Source organism: Cylas formicarius, unplaced genomic scaffold (assembly GCF_029955315.1).
Source record: "Cylas formicarius isolate icCylForm1 unplaced genomic scaffold, icCylForm1.1 PGA_scaffold_6__28_contigs__length_40554024, whole genome shotgun sequence".
NCBI lineage: Eukaryota > Metazoa > Arthropoda > Insecta > Coleoptera > Brentidae > Cylas > Cylas formicarius.
The window spans coordinates 17,005,212-17,026,638 of record NW_026844347.1 but is presented as its reverse complement, the minus strand read 5'-3'; the positions used below and the strand labels follow the sequence as shown (position 1 = coordinate 17,026,638).

General features: G+C 34.3%; 2 protein-coding genes across 4 annotated transcripts; one reads left to right on the top strand and one right to left on the bottom strand.

Annotated features, from left to right (window-relative positions):
• Positions 1-73: 73 nt before the first annotated feature.
• Positions 74-16,901, top strand: LOC132703049 (E3 ubiquitin-protein ligase MARCHF8-like). 2 transcript variants are annotated; one of them, XM_060672089.1, is made up of 6 exons: positions 74-374; positions 3,024-3,199; positions 3,267-3,460; positions 3,532-3,746; positions 4,800-4,811; positions 16,747-16,901. In XM_060672089.1, the coding sequence occupies exons 1-6, from the start codon at positions 107-109 to the stop codon at positions 16,899-16,901; spliced, it is 1,020 nt and encodes a 339-aa protein (XP_060528072.1). In that variant the 5' UTR covers positions 74-106. The 2 variants fall into 2 exon arrangements, with proteins under 2 accessions (XP_060528072.1, XP_060528073.1); XM_060672090.1 differs by lacking the exon at positions 4,800-4,811.
• On the bottom strand, positions 16,891-21,363 carry LOC132703048 (DDB1- and CUL4-associated factor 10 homolog). Of its 2 annotated transcripts, XM_060672087.1 has the most exons (7): positions 20,879-21,358; positions 20,715-20,828; positions 20,300-20,411; positions 19,931-20,188; positions 17,681-17,890; positions 17,394-17,621; positions 16,891-17,342 (listed from the first exon to the last, which is right to left on the bottom strand). In XM_060672087.1, the coding sequence occupies exons 1-7, from the start codon at positions 21,133-21,135 to the stop codon at positions 16,995-16,997; spliced, it is 1,527 nt and encodes a 508-aa protein (XP_060528070.1). In that variant the 5' UTR covers positions 21,136-21,358; the 3' UTR covers positions 16,891-16,994. The 2 variants fall into 2 exon arrangements, with proteins under 2 accessions (XP_060528070.1, XP_060528069.1); XM_060672086.1 differs by having other exon boundaries at positions 16,891-17,621; positions 20,879-21,363.
• Positions 21,364-21,427: the final 64 nt, after the last annotated feature.

Below are 21,427 nucleotides of genomic sequence, written 5' to 3'. Positions count from 1 at the left end.
ACATTCAGTGAATTTGTTGGAATGAATTTTGACAGCAAAGCAATTCATGACAAGTAAATCATTTTCACTTTATCATCCTTCATCTCTTTCCAAAATTCTCAATAATATGCACGAAAAACAAAGAGCGGAAGTGTTTGTGGCCGCTATTTTAACGGAATCGATAACTAATCAGTTTAAATTGGATGTGTCGCATTTGGAAAACACCGATTCACAAATTTCCAGAATTTGCGTTATTAGTAAAAAGCAGAGTAAGTATTTTCAAGAACAAGAATGGGAAACTATTGGTGATCTGAGTGAAGAAAAAGTTTTGAATATTAACTCACGGGTGGCATTGTTTTCCACTAGTAACTCTTCGTCGAGTTCTGAACTATGCGGTATGTATACGTTTATTATCCTTGCCTTGCCTTTTTGAGATTTAAATTTACCTTAAAATGTGTAGTTTTTGCTTCGGTTGTAGAAATCCAGGGATACTTTTTCATGAATTGAAAGGTGACGCAGAGAGATGTCATAGCTACTGTGAATTCTTAGATTTTCGAAATTTTGCATTTTTGGACATCTCTTGTAGTTCGGTTCTGCGTTAACGGTGAAAACTGGTCTAGATAGGGTTTTTGCATAGTGGCGAAGTCAGTTTTTTTTCTTAAAGTCAGAAATTTTGATATATAAACTATATACAATTTTTTTTTAATTTAATTAGACTGTTCAAAATATTTATTTACATGCTCTTTGGGACACAAACAGGTTATCCCTACAACAGTGCCCTCTTAAGAATCGAAATACAGGTAAATAATATTATACAAAGCTTAGAAAAAAAAAGGAAACACTTTAAATCAGTAAAAGCAAGAGAATTAGATAACGAATGTCGATGCAATAGTCTAACAGTCAGTGTCTTCTTTAAGGAATCCTGTGAGATCGTAAATAAATCCGGCTCTAACAGTGAAGGTTTGTAGCTCTTAGCATACGTAGCAGGGGAGAAGCTTGAGTTATTAGTGTTTTTAAAGGGAATTATAAATAAAGGCATAGTTCTAACTTTTCGAGATGCTCCATTAAATTTAAGTCTTGCCAATATCTCAGGAGAGTCCACACGGCCATTCAAAATGTTATGCAAGAAAAGAATATCAGTGCCTACACTCCGATTCTCCGATGTTAATAGCTTATAATGCATTCTTCAGTCGTTTAAATTTTGGGGTAGTGAGTTAAGATTTTCTTTGCCCCAGGAGCATTTCAAAAATTTTCTTTGTAAATTTTCAATCCTATTTTTCTATACTTAGGGCTCCAAAATTTATTCTACTATGAACATATGCGCGATACAGTATAAGATAAGCGTGAACCCTGTTGAACACTTTTACTTGTCTACTAATGAAGCCTAGCATTTGAAAACACGATGATTTGACAGTATTGATGTGAGATGGAAATATTAGCTTCTCGTCTAATACTACTCAGAGATCCCTCACTTCTGTTACTCTTTTCAGATAACACAGCATTTTTCAGTACTTATATAGAGACCATTATTTTTGCAGTACGATACAAAGCGCTGAATATCTTCCTGTAACTTTATGCACTCGGACGGTGTAGTCATTTTTCTGAAAATTATCAGGTCGCTAGCTTACAAACATGTAAAATTGTAATATATATATAACACAAAAGAGCTATTTCAAATATAAAGCATACATTTTTTTATTACATTGCATTGGTTACCTGTAGAAATAAACTAATTTGTCTAAAATATTAAATGAACCTTGAGAAGATACCCTTATTATATCCAATTCCTCATAATTGCACTAAATAATTACATGAGCCGTAGCAGAAGAGGCATAAATTAAAATAATAATTACGAAATGTCATGACTGACAACTGCAGTATATTAACAAAAAAGGACTGTCCATGGTCATAATAGTATATTTTCTACTCCCGTCTGTAAAATACCTAATTACACACCGATCTAACGTGCGAGAAGCGTCGCTTTACCACGTCAGTTTCGTTTCCCACGAATCCGAGCCACTTCGGATATTTCCGGGATTTTACCGCATGGGTTTGGGAGCAATCGAATGTTTTTGGAGATATTTCCCACGCTTTGAATTTTGACGTTTGCCAATTCTGACAGTCATGTCAGTAAATATATTCGTGTTTTGCGAAAATGTACCCAAAAACTGACGGTCGTAGAAAAATTATAGTATGCAACACCTTCGGTAAACGGCATTTGACTCACGAGTTTATTTGAGACGAGCGGAACGAGTGTTTAATAAACGAGACCGTTAGTTTTTGCATACATTTTCGAAAAACAGAATACATTCACTGACATGACCGTCAGAATTGACAAACGTCAAAATTCAAAGCGTGGGAAATATATCCGAAAACATCCGATTGCTGCCAAACTCGTGCGGTAAAATCCCGGAAATATCCGAAGTGGCTCGGATTCGTGGGAAACGAAACTGAGGTGGTAAAGTGACGCTTTCCGCACGCTAGATCGGTGGGTAATTAGGGATTTTACAGACGGGAGTAGAAAAATAAAATTACGTACTTTGTATTTGAAAAGCCAATAAAATTCCAAATAAAGTTTTTAAAAGAGACAATTCAATTTGTACATAAAAATAAATCAGTTTCCGAAGAAAATACACCACCAGATTCTACGTAAAAAAAACTCATCCAGATCATTTTTCCCTTTTTTTTAGTTTACGCATAACAGAGTTAAAGAGTCTAAAAATACCTGAAAATCAAAGATACATTTCTGGTTGTCATCTTATGAAAAAGTAGACACCATCAAAAATGAGGACACACTGACTGTATAATCTGATCACTAGAAACTTTTTCGCCAATTTCATAATTTCGTTTTGTTTTGATGTACTAACCAAAACTCAGCGATTTGTTCCTACAACCCAATTCTGGAATGCACATTAAAGGCTAATTCTAGACTAATAATTAAAGACATTTTTCACCCGTCGACAATTTTTTTTTATGTATAAAAATACGAGTATAAAAATACTTATGCTTGGTCTTTGAGCTAACTACTGGTCTGATGATTGCAGATGTTTCTGACGGTGTAGAAACGAGGATAAATCAAGAAAATAAAGTAAACCCTACAATATTATTTAAGAACACCAAAGTTGTTTTTCACCCTTTAGTCTCAGTAACAAGCAAAGCCCAGGCAAATAAATTAAATCTTGATAGTTGTCGTGTGTCGGTAGGCCTTTTAAATTCTGATGTAAGTAATAACTAGCATTTTCAGCTTTTGGTTGTTTAACGTCACAATTTCATTCTTATTATTGTAGTCTTCCCTATCAGCGGAATTTATATGCCGGATCTGCCACGGAGGGGAAAGCATGAATGAACTTTTAACTCCTTGTAGATGTCGAGGAACTGTGGCTTTGGTACATCTCGAATGTCTGGAGAGGTGGTTAAAAGAATCTAACCATAGTAACTGCGAACTTTGTCAACATCATTACCAAATTGTGAGAGAACCAAAGTAAGGCCTTAACACTTTTGTGTAGGTATTCCAAAAAAGGGCTGGAAATCGAGGATATATCAATCTTTTAGATACAGTATTCCGTGGTCAATATTAGTGTTTCTACGCCATCCAGGTGACCACCTAAGAGACATTATAGTCGATTCTCTATCTTTTATTGTTTACACACCATCCGCCATTGCATCTACATATTTGCTGATGATGATATGTGAAGCACTCGTACAATCGAAACTTGTGGCAATAGGTTCTATATCATCTCACATCATTGCCCTTTCCGCAGTTTTTGGTAAGTAATATGTGAATGCAATCCTTTTGGCGTGAGTGTGAGCGCTCTTGATTAAAATTAGTTATAAGACTTTGTATTACAAACAAGGGCTGTCAATTTACATTTGATCAAATTCAGCATTCAAAAAACATTTAATTTACTATAACTAAAATACAGAAAATTATGTTTCTTTGAACTTTTTAAAGTTTTAGAAATTGTAATTGCTTTTGACTACGGTGTGTGAAAAATAGTCGTTGTTAGTAAAACAACAGTATCATTTGCATTAACTTGTAACAAAAAAAACAATTGCGAATTTAAAAAAAATTCCTAGGTAGAGTCAGATTATTTAGTAAAGAGTACGTGACGTCATTGTTTTCTGCGCGAAAGTGATTGTCTGAAGCAGTGGTAATTTGTTCTGCTAGTGGCGTGACGTGTAAGATAATACATTAAGACGTTAATAAGATAAACTAATTATGCGCTGTTTGTATTGACATTTTTTAAATTTTATACGCATATAAATAATGCCTCACAACACTAGGGAACTAAAGGTCTGATTTTAAAGAAGTTAAATACGAATGACAACACAAGCATCAAATCAATAAATTTATTGTTGTATGCAGTAGTAATTTTTCCGTCGACAATAAACCCCAAATTATTATTTTTAAGCCTTTATTTACCTGTTTCGTAAGTAATACAGTAATAAATAATACAAATAAAATATATTTTTTCACAAAGTCGTTACAGCAGAAAAAAAAATCGAATATATTTTTATTCTAAATCTGATATTTAATTCTTTTGAGGCGGATATCACGGTTTTCTATCGAAAGTTTCCGTTTATCTTCATATTGTCATATTAATAAATAACTTACTTGAAGCCCATTTGGCCCCACAGAGTGTTAAAGAAACAATGCTAAGCTTATAATGTTATCAGCTGTCTAATATTTTTTACCTATATAATAACTGAGAAGAAAAAACAAAGTGTGCTCTTTGAGTGGAATAGTTATTCCTTCCTCTGCTTCCTTTTTCATAAGCTCTTGCCTATGAATTATTAATCCTTTCTTGTTTATTTTTTAGGGGCCATCTTAGGTGAGTGCACTATCTACTTCCGATAAAAATATAACTTCAAAACAAATAATGTTCAACATAATTTTTATTTTAAATATTATAAAATTGTTGAGATTTATGAAGAATCAAAAATTTGAGAATGGTCGTTTAACATCTTTGCTATTTAAATGTTACTGTTACTATTACGCATTTTTTTGATTTATTGGTACTTCTGAATAATATCGGTCATATATGACCATGACGCACTTTTTACGACCGTTTGTAGTTAGTTTGTTAAGAACACTGAACCAAGCAACTGCGTTGTTCGGTTGATCTGCATTTATTTTTACCGTATTAAATTTTTCACTAATTTTATTTTATTGAAGTGTACTAAGATTTTTTCAACTGTGTTGAATCCGTTTATTTTAAACATTAAAAACATATTTGTTGTGATTACTTGTCATTTGATCCACTGTAAAAATAGAAGAGGAAACGGTGCAGAATAGAACCTAACCTAACATGAGAGAAAGTGTTAATTTAAAATAAGTGTATTCATTATTAATAAAGTTATTTTAGTTTAATACATCCGTGTGTTCATAAATTCACAACAGGTTATGGGCCCAGAACGACGCAAGACGTTGGCTGGCGGAAGGTAGATAAAGAAAATTTGAAAAATTTTTTTTTGAACAGGTATTAAACTTGTAACGGCAAAATGAATAGGTCGTGGGTGGTATTTCCACAATTAAATGCACAGAATTATAATAACTGGAGGTTTAGAGTTAAAGCATTTCTGGAGGAGAAACAGATTGAAGATACGTTGGAGAAAGAAGTATCAAATTTTGCTGAGGAAAAAGAGAAGACAGATTTTAAAATAAGGGATGCAAAGGCTAAATCAATTATAGTGCAATGTGTAAGTGACAAACACCTTGATATAATTAAAGATTCAACTACAGCGCAGCATATGTTAAAAGAATTAGAAGATGTATTTCAAAGGAAAAGTGTATTTTCGAAGTTGACTTTAAAGAAGAAGTTGCTAACAATAAAATGTAAAAGGAACAAAAAATTATTTTTTGAAATTTGACTCTGTAATACGAGAATTAGAAAGTATTGGGTCAAAAATCGAAGAATCGGATAAGGTGCACCACTTACTTTTGTCTCTTAATGAGAACTATGATCCTGTAATAACGGCGATTGAAACATTAAACACAGATGTAACAATGGATTTTGTCAAATCGAGATTGTTGGACGAAGAATTAAAAACGAAATCAAATAAAAATAGTAGAAATGATAATAAAGTTACATTCAAAACAAGTCAATATGTGTGTTCTAAATGTGGCAAACAAGGTCACAAATTTTTTGAGTGTTTACAGAATAGGCATAGAGATAGAGGTAGATTTGCTACAAATTACAGAGGTTCACGTCGAGGTAATAGTAGGTATAGTGCGAATGCAAACACAAGTGAGCAGGCAAACGAAGTAAAAGAAAGTGATAAACAAGTTGCATTTATTGCATTAAATAGTGTGAGCTTGAATGACAACATAAACAGTTTTATTTTGGACTCTGGAGCTAGTGAACATTTAGTGACAAGTGAACTGCAAGACTATATGACAGATATACAAGATTTAAAGACAGAAATAAAAATAGGTACGGCCAAGAGTGGGGAGACGTTCATTGCAGAGAAAAAGGGAACGCTGAGTGGTATTTGCCAAGGTAAAGAAATAAAATTAGAAGCTCTAATAGTTAATGGTATGTCGGATAACTTAATTTCTGTGTCAAAATTATTAACAAAAGGTTTTAAAATAATATTTGAAACTGATAAAACAGGTAGAAAACATGCAAAAATAATATACAACAATGTTACATTTTATTGTGAAAGTTTTAATAATTTATTTTTGATTGTTATAAATTTAAAAACTGAAAATTGCTATAAAGTAATAAATGATAATGCAGGAAATATTTGGCATAAGAGACTAGGACATTTAAATCGTTATGGTCTAAAACAGTTAAGTTTACCTTATAGTCATGAAATTTGTAGTAATTGTGTTGAAGGTAAAAGTACTAGAAAAACTTTTTATCAATGTACTAGAAAAACTACTCGGATTGGTCAACTTATTCATACAGATATTGCAGGGCCAGTGGCAACTCCATCTTTAAAAGGTCATAGGTAATTTCAGGTTTTACTTGATGACTATTCACATTTTTTGGTAGTCAAATTGTTAAAATCTAAAGATGAGGCTGCTCAAAACGTTATTGATTTTATTAAGCTAATAAAAACACATCAGGGTCAAAAAATTAGATGTGATAATGGTGGTGAATTTTCTTCAAATTATTTTAAAGAGTATTGCAAAAATAAAGGTATTGAGATTAAGTATACGCTGCCATATAGCCCGCAACAGAACGGTAAGTCTGAGAGTATGAACCGAACTTTGTTAGATAAAGTAAGAACTAAATTTGCTGAAACAAATTTACCCAAAGAGTTATGGGGAGAGGCAATCTTATGTTCAACATACGAGTTAAATCGGTCACCCACAAAAGCAAACGGTGGTGTTCCTCCCTCGACAAGATGGTATCAAAATAACAATTTATCAAAATTAAGAGTTTTTGGGAGTAAGGCATGGTCAGTTGTTTTACCAAAAGCAAATAAATTAGAGAAACGTGCAAAATTGTGTATCATGACTGGATATGGTTTAAATGGATACAGGCTTTGGGATTTTGAGAAGAATGAGATTATATATTCAAGAGATGTTACATTTGATGAAAATCAGACAAATTACAATACAAAGACAAAAACATAGCGATGAAGAAAATAATAATAAGAGATGAAGAAAATTACAATAAAGAGACAGAAGCAGACGAAAATGAAGTAGGTAGAATAAATGAATCAGAAGATGACAATGATGGAATAGAGTCAGAAAGTTTAAATGATAAAGACAGAAATGTAACAAAAACTGAGACATCAAGACATGATAAGATAAACACACCAAAACATCTTAGTGAGTATGAAATTTACTCAGCATATTATTTGCTAACATCACAGAATGATCCAAAGAATTACGATGAGGCGATAAAAACAGCTGAATGGAAGGAAGCTATAAAAAAGGAATTACACTCGCATGAAAAAATGCAAACCTGGCCTGAAGTGCAATTACCAGAAGGTAAAACACCGACACAGACAAAATGGGTATTTCGAACAAAAGAAGATGGCATAAAAAAGGCTAGAATAGTGGCTAGAGGTTTCCAAATTAAGGAGAAGCATCTTTATGAACCAGTTTACTCTCCTGTAGCATGTATGGCAACAATAAGAGTTTTATTCTCCACAGCATTACAGAAAGATTGGAAAATAAAACAGTTAGATATGAGGTTTATGTATATCCACCTGAAGGTCTTCAAATAAAATCAACAGTTTTAAGATTAAATCGAGCTTTATATGGTCTCAAAGAGTCTCCAAAAGTTTGGAATGAAACTTTTAATAATTTTGCTGTTGAAAACAATTTTCAGAGATCAAGACATGATTGCTGCTTGTACTGTGGTAAAAATAACTGGATATTATTATATGTAGATGACATGTTAGTAGTGGGAAAGAATGAAAACATTGAAGAAACAGTATTTTTACTAAAGAAACATTTTCAAGCAAAAGATATGGGAGAAGTCAAAAATTTCTTAGGGATGACAATAAACAGAAAGGAAGATCAAGGTAAACTAGAAATAAAGCAAACAAAATTTATTGAAAAACTATTGGAAAATTTTAACATGAAAGAATGTAGTGGAAAATCTACACTTATGGAAAAAGGATTTCAATATAATGAAAATAGTGAGATTGTGAATGGTCCTTACAGGCAATTGATCGGAGGACTGATGTACTTGTCAACAAATACACGACCTGATATAACATTTTCTGTTTCATATTTAAGTAGATTTCTGGACAAGCCAACAAATGATACTTGGAACGCAGGAAAAAGAATATTATGTCATTTAAATACTACTAAATTTAAAGGATTAACTTTTGTGAAAAATGAATCAAGTAATGACAGAGTAAAATTAAAAGCTTTTTCAGATTCAGATTGCGCATCAGATAAACATGATCGGAAGAGTGTAAGTGGTTACTTAATTTTACTTGGTAACAACCCTGTATGCTGGTTTTCAAAGAAACAGGGATGCGTTGCTCTTTCTACCGCCGAAGCGGAATATGTTGCAGCGGCTGCTGTGCTCAGGACCTAATGAATCTTAAAGGGGTGTTAAATGATTTTAAGCTTAATATTCCCGAAACTGCTTTTTTGTGATAACAGAAGTTCAATATTAATGTCAAAAAGTAATGAGAATTCAAAAAGGGCTAAACACATAGATATAAAGAATCATTATTTAAAAGATTTAGTATTACACAAGAAAATATCTGTTGAATATGTACCAACTGAGGAAAATTTAGCAGACATGTTAACAAAACCTTTAAGCAAGGATTTATTTGTAAAACTTAGAGATAAGTGTAATATTGTATAACACTGCAATTGTTTATTCTTGTAATCACGATTTTCATTTATCCAAACATTTGTAAAACTTCAAATCGAGGAGTGTTGTGATTACTTGTCATTTTATCCACTGTAAAAAGAGAAGAGGAAACGGTGCAGAATAGAACCTAACCTAACATGAGAGAAAGTGTTAATTTAAAATAAGTGTATTCATTATTAATAAAGTTATTTTAGTTTAATACATCCGTGTGTTCATAAATTCACAACAATATTTACCTCAAAATTTGTATCACACTTTTAAAAATACTGTCACAAGATCAACAGTTTTACGCAATTCACAGTTAGAAATTCCAGCCGACGCTGAATGGGAGAAAACAGCTGTGCTCGAAGCCACTTGATTCGGTCCAGATCGAAATCGTTTCACTGCGCTACTGTACTCTTTCCTAAATAATCGGACTCTATTTCAAAAGATCAATTAGACGTAACAATATTTTTATCCACTCTCTACTCTAAAATTTAAAATTATGAGACGGCTTTAATTGACTGTAGTTACCAAGATGTACTCTCCATTCCATGTACGAATTTTTAAATAATAGTATATATATAACGTCTCGTCTCTTAACTAAACAACAGAATAAGAGAGACTAGTCTACACTAACTAAATACTTGCTTATTTCTTTACAATTAAAAACGCAGAACGCGAAAAGCAACATCGGACCAGAGTAACACATTGAACGCATTCTGACTTATCTACCACTATGTATTTTAACGTTCGCATTTCTGATGATCACGTCCCTGAGTAATATATTCGTATAGTCCAACGCACAATAAATGCTCATTACTGTAATACTGCTATTAACGGTTTTACCTGTTCGTAGGCATTTGTGCCCCAATAAATTAAATCGGTCCAGGAGGGTAGTAGTAAGGAAATTGAAACACATTATATATACAGGGTGTTTTCTAATTGAATGTCAGTCATTATAGGGGCGAGTTTTGAACATATGTCCTAAACGTCTTAACTTTTGAGATACGGGGGGGTAAAGTTTTCAAAAATATCTGTAATACCACATTAGGTATTTTAATAAAATTTGGCACACATGTACTATGTATCAAGAAGCATTATTTTGCGTACCACAATTTTTTTTAAATACACCAGCGGGCGTACGGAATTTCACCTATCTGTTGTGGCACACATTGATGGTGCGCCACTGATTTCTCTTAAAATAAAAATTATTCTTACAATCTCCAAAGAAATTTAATTTCTTTTTTTTTTTTAGTCCGGTTACGGTTTTCGCTTGAAAAAAGAAAAGCATGGTCATAACAATATCGTTAATATGACAGCATGCAGAAAAATTAAAAATTGAAATGAATTAAATTTTTTTAAAGAAAAAAGTCACTGACTGTCTATGAACAAATGATATTTTGCATTACTAAATATTTCCGGGCTTTTGAGCCGTGGTCCCGAGATTAAACTCGACGTTTCGTCTACAACTGCGGTAGACATTTTCAAGAGCGGCGATGCGGTAACGCTCGAAGTGTTCTTCCGTACTGCTCTCCGATGACTGGTTGGTTGACTGGAAGATCTGCCGTATTTAAGCGCGCTGTAGTGGGCGTGACCTCGGTGGCGGGCTTGGGTTGAGCTTGTCTAGGTAAACACGTTGTTTTGTTGATGACCTGAGTCCATGTTTTACTGATATTGAGACCTTCTTCTTTTCTATTGAAATTACTCTGATGTTTTTGAATTTCAATAGCTTCTCTGATAAGACGTGGATAAAAATGTGGTGTTTTGTCCAGTACCTGCGTGTCTTTGAACATGATACGATGGTCACCTTTGTAAAAAGCATGTTCTGCCACTGCTGATTTTTCCGTGTGTCCAAGCCGGCAGTTGCTTTTATGTTCCTTTAGCCTAGTTTCAATGCTTCTCTTTGTGGTACCTATATATACCGAGCCACAGGAACACGGAATGCGGTATATCCCTGGTGAAGAAAAGGCGTCCCTTGTATCCTTGGCAGACCTGAGGCTTTGTCTGATTGTAGTCGTTGGTTTAAAGATGACCCGAACGTTGTGTCGTTCTAAATGTTTACCGATCCTGTCTGCGACGTTCTTAATAAAAGGAAATGATACATTCCCTTGAGGTTCCTTTGTCGTATCTCTTGTCTTAGATCTTCTATTTTTCATAGCTTTTTGTATTTCAGAGGTGGTATATCCGTTATTTTTCAGGGAATCGGTCAAGTGATTAATCTCTTCACGTAGGTACTTGGGTTCGCTAATCCGATTAGCCCTTGTCATTCAGGTTTTTATTACCCCCATTTTCTGTCTCGGATGGTGATTAGATAATTTGTTCAGGTAACGTTCCGTGTGAGTGGGTTTTCGATAAACTTTATGACCCAATTTTCCATTTGGTCGCCTTTCTACCTGCACATCTAAGAATGCCAACCTGCCGTCCTTTTCTGTCTCCATGGTAAATTTTATTTTATTGTTAAAGGAATTGAGATGCGCCAAGAAGATTTGAAGCTCCTTTTCGCCGTGGCTCCATATTACAAATGTGTCGTCCACGTAGCGGAACCAACACTTGGGCTTCTTTTGGGCAGTATTTAATGCCTGCTGTTCAAACTTTTCCATGAAAAAATTTGCTATGACCGGGCTTAATGGGCTTCCCATGGCTACACCGTCAACTTGTTCATAAAACTCCTTGTTCCATTGGAAATAAGTGGTGGTTAAGCAGTGTCGGAAAAGTTCTGTGACATCGTTCCGAAAACGTGCAGATATTAAATCCAAAGTCTCTTTGACTGGCACCATAGTGAACAAAGAAACAACATCGAAGCTCACTAATATGTCTTTGGGTGACAATGTGATGTTTTTGATCTTCTGTATAAACTGAGTCGAGTCCTTGATGTGTGATGCTGTCCTCCCTATGAGTGGTTCAAGGAGTTTGGTTAGATGCTTGGCGAGATGGTAAGTCGGGGAACCTATAGCGCTAACTATGGGTCTCAAGGGTACTGCCTCTTTATGGATTTTTGGCAATCCGTATAATCTTGGTGGTAATGCCTCCGAATTGCTTAGTTTTCGCTGGATTTCTGGTTCGATAGATGACTTCTTGATTAACGTATTTGTTTTCTTTAGGATGCGGTTGGTTGGGTCCTGTTGCAACTTTTTGTATGTTTTGGGGTCTAGCAGATCACCAATTTTCTTTTCGTAGTCTACGGTATTTAGTACTACAGTCGCGTTCCCCTTGTCAGCTGGAAGGACTATAACGCTTATGTCTTTATTGAGGTCTCTAATTGCTCTCTTTTCCTTCGATGAGACATTACTCTTCGGTGGCTTCGCTCCTTGAACCACTCATAGGGAGGATAGCATCACACATCAAGGACTCGACTTATATACAAAAGATCAAAAACATCACATTGTCACCCAAAGACATATTAGTGAGCTTCGATGTTGTTTCTTTGTTCACTATGGTGCCAGTCAAAGATACTTTGGATTTAATATCTGCACGTTTTCGGAACGATGTCACAGAACTTTTCCGACACTGCTTAACCACCACTTATTTCCAATGGAACAAGGAGTTTTATGAACAAGTTGACGGTGTAGCCATGGGAAGCCCATTAAGCCCGGTCATAGCAAATTTTTTCATGGAAAAGTTTGAACAGCAGGCATTAAATACTGCCCAAAAGAAGCCCAAGTGTTGGTTCCGCTACGTGGACGACACATTTGTAATATGGAGCCACGGCGAAAAGGAGCTTCAAATCTTCTTGGCGCATCTCAATTCCATTAACAATAAAATAAAATTTACCATGGAGACAGAAAAGGACGGCAGGTTGGCATTCTTAGATGTGCAGGTAGAAAGGCGACCAAATGGAAAATTGGGTCATAAAGTTTATCGAAAACCCACTCACACGGAACGTTACCTGAACAAATTATCTAATCACCATCCGAGACAGAAAATGGGGGTAATAAAAACCTTAATGACAAGGGCTAATCGGATTAGCGAACCCAAGTACCTACGTGAAGAGATTAATCACTTGACCGATTCCCTGAAAAATAACGGATATACCACCTCTGAAATACAAAAAGCTATGAAAAATAGAAGATCTAAGACAAGAGATACGACAAAGGAACCTCAAGGGAATGTATCATTTCCTTTTATTAAGAACGTCACAGACAGGATCGGTAAACATTTAGAACGACACAACGTTCGGGTCATCTTTAAACCAACGACTACAATCAGACAAAGCCTCAGGTCTGCCAAGGATACAAGGGACGCCTTTTCTTCACCAGGGATATACCGCATTCCGTGTTCCTGTGGCTCGGTATATATAGGTACCACAAAGAGAAGCATTGAAACTAGGCTAAAAGAACATAAAAGGAACTGCCGGCTTGGACACACGGAAAAATCAGCAGTGGCAGAACATGCTTTTTACAAAGGTGACCATCGTATCATGTTCAAAGACACGCAGGTACTGGACAAAACACCACATTTTTATCCACGTCTTATCAGAGAAGCTATTGAAATTCAAAAACATCAGAATAATTTCAATAGAAAAGAAGAAGGTCTCAATATCAGTAAAACATGGACTCAGGTCATCAACAAAACAACGTGTTTACCCAGACAAGCTCAACCCAAGCCCGCCACCGAGGTCACGCCCACTACAGCGCGCTTAAATACGGCAGATCTTCCAGTCAACCAACCAGTCATCGGAGAGCAGTACGGAAGAACACTTCGACCGTTACCGCATCGCCGCTCTTGAAAATGTCTACCGCAGTTGTAGACGAAACGTCGAGTTTAATCTCGGGACCACGGCTCAAAAACCCGGAAATATTTAGTAATGTAGTTTCTGGCCGTGAAAGCATAACATCTTTGATAAATGATATTTTGGTTAATTAGGTCGCCACTGCACTGTTTAAATCAAGTTTTTTTGTGAAAAATAAAATACCTATCTAAAACAAAATATTTGGTTTTTATTTACCAACTAGTGTCCTTCAGAAAAAGAAAATGAAAAGACTGTTCTTTGTACATTTACAGATAATGAAATAACATAACATCCTAACAACAAGATAAATAATAAAAATTCAAGTTTACGTACTTCATATTCGTACTTCGATTTTTTAAGATATTTTAATAAAACACATATAGACGATTGGTTAATGATATTGTTATGACCGTGCAGAGAACAGCTAAAACCGTACAACGGATTGAAAAATATCAAGAAATTAAATTTCTTTAGAAATGATTAGAGATTGTAAGAATAATTTTTATTTTAAGAGAAATCAGTGACATACCATCAATGTCTGCCAAAATAGACATATAAAATTCCGTACGCCCGCCATTGGCGTAGTTTAAAAAAATTGTGGTACACTGAATAATGCCTCTTAGTACATGTGTGCCAAATTTCATTAAAATCTCTAAAGTGGTACTACAGATATTAAAAAAATATCTTATTTTTGAAAACTTTACCAACCTGTATCTCAAAAGTTAAGTCGTTTAGGACATATGTTCATATGAAATTTTCTTTTTAAAATTAACCAAAACTCGCCCACATTCAATTAGAAAACACCATGTATATAAAAATATGTTTTATTGAGTACTGTATAATTCTAGTTACATAAATAATAAATATGCATTAAATAAAAGTAGTCCTCAGAATAGTTTGAATCTGTACACGTCATCCAAAGATTTTTTTAATAAGTTTTTTATAATTATTTTCTACGTTCCGAACATGATTAACACATTTTTAATAACATCAATTAAATTGGCGGACATTTTTGGGTTTATATTATTGCGCCCATATCATTTCTGTACGGTTTAAATCGCAGTGATTAGTTGATAATCAAACAACATGACTACTCATCAGCAGTTGCCGGACACAATCATAAAACCACATCTTACTTGATAAAACTAAACGTCTTGCATGTAATCAATTCTTTTACCAAAGACAACTCCGAGAATCCATAGAAATCTAGAAGCAACTAAACAATCTTAACCGCGACCTGTCACCAATATGGGGATCAGTCATCTAGGACAATATTTATGCCCCTCCTTTAGCTCGCACGGTTCAAAAAGAATGGTCTTTATCTTTTTCTGGTCTTCCTAGACATCCTTTCACATTACCCCGCTTTCTTAATTATTTTTTTTTTATTAAAATATAAATAAAGTGCTGTTATCCGCTACAAGCTACTGTAGTAATTTCAGTGTGACGCATTACTTTAAACCGCCATGACAGTACTTTAGTACTTGGACACAATTAGATCGTGTATACGCGATTTTCAGCTCTATCTTAACTCTTTGCTCGGCGCCAATATGTAAGCAGGTACTGAGCAGAATGCTAGCCAGTTTCGTTCAAGCTTTGAAGAAGCAAACAGAATTATTGGCGAAACGTCTGCAAGTTTGATGTATCAACAATTTGAAAGTAGAATTACCGTAGCTTGTGGACATTTCTTTAAAAAATTAAGCAGTCTTTAATATTTTTTGCTGAAAGTACAAAACATTCTAAACTTTCATCATGCCTTTGTCACGCCGTTCTTTCATTTCTAGTGAATCATTCTCAACGAATCGACGCAAAATTGATTTCCAGTTAATTTCACTGTCTTTCCGATGACAGCTTCCATGTTCGCTGGTGTTTTTAGGAGACCTTCCGACAAATTTTGCATTAAAAAATATAATTTATAGCTTGTTTTATGGTTTTATGTTTAAGTTTCAGGAATTTTATAGTAAACCTTGACTGATGTCTTTTCAAACAGTTTTTTCAAATTTAAATACGTAGAACCAGTATATGCAATGATGTGATTATAAGGATAAAAATATAGGTATTATATAAATTTTACCTTCATGACGATTTTTATTTTTGGTTCATTACTCTCCTCCACCCCCAATCACGGTCTAAGCATATCCATCTCACCACTAATGGGACTAAAACTAATAATGGCAAAGCGCTACTATATATCGGCTTTTTATCGGTTTATTGGGGGTAATGATAGGTCAAACAGTCATGGCCATTTATCGTGTGCTGAAATATACCATTTTGCAAAAATGTATCCAAAAACTACGGTCGATGAAAAAGTACCCCCACTTTGATAAACTTCAATTACAGGCTTATTATACTCGCGCTCCCATCGTTCCAAAACAAACTCATAACTTAACTCTTACCTGACCAGTCAATCCACTTTAAAAAGAAGGTAACGTGGGACATGGATTCAGCGGCAGTAATTCTCGAGCTTTTATGAAATCCGCAAGGGCGACTTGCATATCAAAAATTTTTTCGCACCTTCTTGCCGTCTGGTTTAAAACGCTATGCCCTTTTCGTTCACAATTTAAAATTAGATGTTTACTTTGACGGTATTGTTTAGAAGACATTCTTAGGAAGTTAATACTCCTTATATGTTCTTATTTCGTGGTGTCGGTCCCGTTCTTATCTCATTTTGCTGCCGACCAGCTCAAACTATATAAAACTTAATATAGAAATTCAAAATTTTGTCCAATACGCGCTTTTTAAGAAAATGTTTATTTAAACTTTCAGGAATGGCGGCAATTGATTTTACTTACTCGTCCTGGCTGATAGTGAGTCTACAAAAGCATATTGAAGCTTGGAGAACATGGTATAAAGCCCATTCTCAGATCAAAATCATATTACCGACGATTAAAATGAGACCAATTAAACGCAAGGGACAGTAGAAACTTTATTGTTGGATAAACTTACACTGACTTGGTATAAACAAACTTTTACCTTACTCTAATTGTTATTCACCATCTGCCTAAGAAAACACACTATAGAACAGGTTGGTACCACTTAATGTCACTGCCTAAACAACCACTAACAAGTTGATAGTGTGTTGGACTAAATTTACAAGAGACAACAATATCCCTATGGTAGTCATTCATTTCAACTATGGTTTTTAGCTGCTGTGGTATTTCTGGTACACACATGGACAGTTCGTGACAATATTCATTAAAAGCCAGCAGTCGGACTCCTTTGTCATAAGGAGAACAAATAATGCGCCCATCTGATGAAAAACATAGCTCCTTGATAAAACCTTTGCCCAGACTTTTCTCCTTAATATAATGAGTCATTCTTGGAAGGTTTCGAATAATTTTATTTTTTTCTTCTGGATGATGCTGGAAATAGGTACTGTAAGAAGCACTTAATCCTATCAATCCACTACTGACAATCCCCATCGAAGGAATCTGAACATTCTCATAGATGTTCTGATCTTCCTGACGGCTTCTGTTAAAATTGTTATAATCGTCAATGGAAATATATCCCATCCAGAGATCTGTTGGGCGTCGATTGTTAAATTCGTCCGAATCATCGTCTGTATTAATGTCTTCAATGATTACATAAGCATTTTCATAATCTTTTGGGTCTCTGTCCTGTATATCATGAACGGTCGTCCACTAAAATAATATCGTAATACAGGACTTCACTTCTTACAAACATAACATTTCAAACTCACCTCTTCATTTTCTGAACCATTTAGATTCCGTGATACAGCACTCCATCCGTGTGGATGGATTTGAAGTGAGCTTATAGCTTCTGCTTCATTAGGAAAATCATCAATGAATTCAATACGATTTCGTTTTCTATGTGGATTAAATAAATGATTATAGGGTGTTGCTACAGGAAAACTTTGATCACTCATCTGCATTAATCTGTATAAATTTGGCTAAAACATACTTATACTTAAAATAACTTTTTTGATAAGACGAGTTTTTGTTAATAATAATAATAATAATAACAATAATAATCTTTGTCTAACCGACCAAAATTGGTACACCATATTTCACACAACCATAATGATTTCGCAGATTTCACTGCATTTATATATCAATCACAGATTTCTAAATGATTTTCCATATTTCGCCGATTTTGAAAAATAATTTTTAGGTTATGTGGAACATTTTTGTATGCCGTATGATTAAGAAAATATTGAATAAAAATTATGTATAAAAAATACATTTAAAACCTTTTTTTGATATAAATTTGTTAAAGGGACATACATTTAATATCTACATATAAATTTTTTTTCAAAATTTAGTTTAGAAAAAGGCATGCTAACACATTAGTTAGGAATTTCGGTAATTCGTAATTTCTCTTTGATAATACAAATTACAATATATTGTAAATAGGAAAAAAACAGAATAATATTTTCACTTAGTTGTACTGTTACAGTAACCAACTGCTAATTGTCAAACGTGGTTAGCATGCAATCAAATATCACACCTTAAGGTAGCTTCCCACGGCCCGTAATTTTACAGACTGCGACGCGAAAATGGGCAGCGCGTGGATCGGAACGGGCTTCAGGCGGAACTCTTCCCACGGCGCGGCGTGTTTGTGCCCAAGTACCTTTTCAAAACAAATCAGCTGTCTACATATTTTTGTGTTTACTGATGTTAGGGGTTGGTGATTGCAAACAACTTGTTTTTGGTGATTATCAGTAATGTCGGAAGAAGAAAAAACTGTTGCCGCAGCCGCTGTCATACATAATCGTAATGCCACCAATACTGTCTTTTAATCTATCTTGAATACGACTCCGCGAATCGTGCCACTCGTTTCGGTTTTTATGACGGTCACTTTTTGTATCCCATAACGCGGGTTCATTTTGATATAAATTAATAAATGTGTAACTAATTTCGTTCATTCTCTCCATATTAACACTTAAAAAACACCAAAACAACTTGTTGCAGAGCCGCAAAAACAATGACGAAGTCTGTCTACCCCAATAACAACAGGTCTGCACAGGCATGAACGCGCCGCGCCGATTCGCGCCTTTGAATTTACCGACTCGTTGCGGATCCGTCGCACCTCCCCGCGCCACCTCAGGCGACCGTTTTCCTACGGCGCGTTGGCGCGAGCCGGCGCGTCCGGGCCTGCAAAAACACGGGCCGTGGGAAGCCACCTTTAGACGTAATGTACCAATAAAATAAAAATAATTATCCAATCACATATTAGATTTTTTTTATATTATTAGTTATAAGAGTTTCTATTTTGGTCCTAACCTATAACATCAGTGAAAGAAATGGAAACAAAATGTCACCATCGTATAGTTCTTTTGGCGAAATATATATAAAATTACTGTGTGTATCTAGACTGTCAATAATAATTTCACAGATTTTACGAATTGCGCAGATATTGTATGAATTTTCAAATAATTTTTACAAATTTGAATTGATTTTGAAAAATAGTTAATAAATTAAAAATATAACTTGGCTGGTATTGCCACTGTACTGATTAAAAAATTGTGGCAGAGCAAAATGAGAGAAAACGAAAAAGAGGAAGACCCAGAGAAATCTGAGACAGCACCTTGGGAAAGATTTTAAAAAAGAATGGAAGAACATGGGTACAATCTAAAAATTTGACACTGATTACAGAAAACTGGAAACTTTTAATAGGTAGTACGCTAAATTACATGTAGAAATGCCACCCTCATACCGTAGGGGCAGGAAGGGACTAGATTATATATATGTATTAAAAATATATAAAAAAAAGCTATTTTAAAACCACTTTAAAAATACATATACAGGGAAGGGAACATGTTATAATTTTATAAATATTCCGTGGATTTCACAGAGCTGGTACATAAGATTTCACGGGTAATTTACCAATTGTGTTTAATAGGCAATTTTTTCCTAACATCTACAAATTTTAACTATCCAGCTATATTTTCTCCAATAAACTCACATCTTTGGTTATTATATAGACTTACCTGAAAATATTTTAAATCTGTAGCCAAAGTCAATAAATTCAAGTCATGTATAATTATCATATAACCTGTTGTTGTAGCAATTATCATCTTTGTACCATCAGGAGTTAATTTCATGCGCATCAACCCCTTCATTAAAAAAACCTTGTCAAAAAGCATATTGGTTTCAGTAATGTTGGCTAAATTCCAGGCATAGATAGTTCCATCAAAAGCTGATGTTACCATTACTTGTTCCTGCTCAGACCATTCAATATTCTTCACCTATTGAGATTAAAATCCAATGGTATTTGCACATCTCCAACTAATAAAACTTTAGAATTTATATTACTCTCATTTTAATTTCATATTTCATCATTTTTCAAATAATCTTACCCAGTTTGTATGCCCATGCAAGGTCACTACTGCTGATTTTATGTTTCTTACATCCCATAACTTTATCAAAGTATCATCTGAAGAAGTTGCAAATGTTTGTTCATTTAAGAATCTAAAACACACTTGTATCTTTACATAATCGATTTCTATTTACACCAAACTATTTTTTGCCCAAATAATATGTTGTCATTAATAACTTGTATTTTCTGGTCAAACTTAATTTGTTAATGATTTAAATGCCAGTTAAGATAATTTTTTTAATAAACCAAACCATCCCAAAAGTGGTCCATTTCTCAAAGCGGAATTGTAAATTCAAAAGAAAAGAAACAATCTTGTCCTCATCCCCATAAATTTAATGTAAAATCCTTTTCAAAAATGTAGCATTGCCATAAATCAAGTGATTTCAAATACCAACCTGACACAGTTGACACAATTTTGATGTGCATTTTCCACCACTTTAAGTTGTTTATGATTTGCTGCGTCAAATAACAAAATCTGCTTCCCTTCACAGGCTGCGACTACGAGTTTTCTAGAATTTTCTTGGTATAACAACAAAGCAAAACATGATTCTACACTTACCCATCCAAACTGAATTCGAGATTAAATATACCTCCCCAATACTTATCAAAATGATAATTACTTTGTTGCACTGAGTCAAATGAGTTATACAAATTAAAAATTAAATTATCGCTGAATCCTAATCGCTTCTTTACATTTCCAATGGGTCTGTTGTTCAAAATTTCCAAAATATGGGACTTATTGAAAGCTGATGAATTATTGCTACAAATTCTTTTTGAATTTTTCAGAACATCACCTTCTAAAATGTTTGCTGCCATTTTTTCTACATTTCTCTAAGAACTTCCGTTATGAAGTAATAAGTTTATAATTAAAAAAAAATATATCTATAAACAAGACATTCAATACAGTCCTCCTCGTCTTGACCAAACAAGCAAAGTTTGGTTACTACTTGTTCTTCTTCTTCACTTCTATTGACCAAATGAACCAGAATTATTTGGCCACGGTTATTTCTTAGTTCAATATTATCTTTTCATTTTTGCGAGTAAGCTAACAAAATTCATTTCAACCTTTCCCAGTAACAGTTGATAACGTGGGTTTTATGACCTGTGA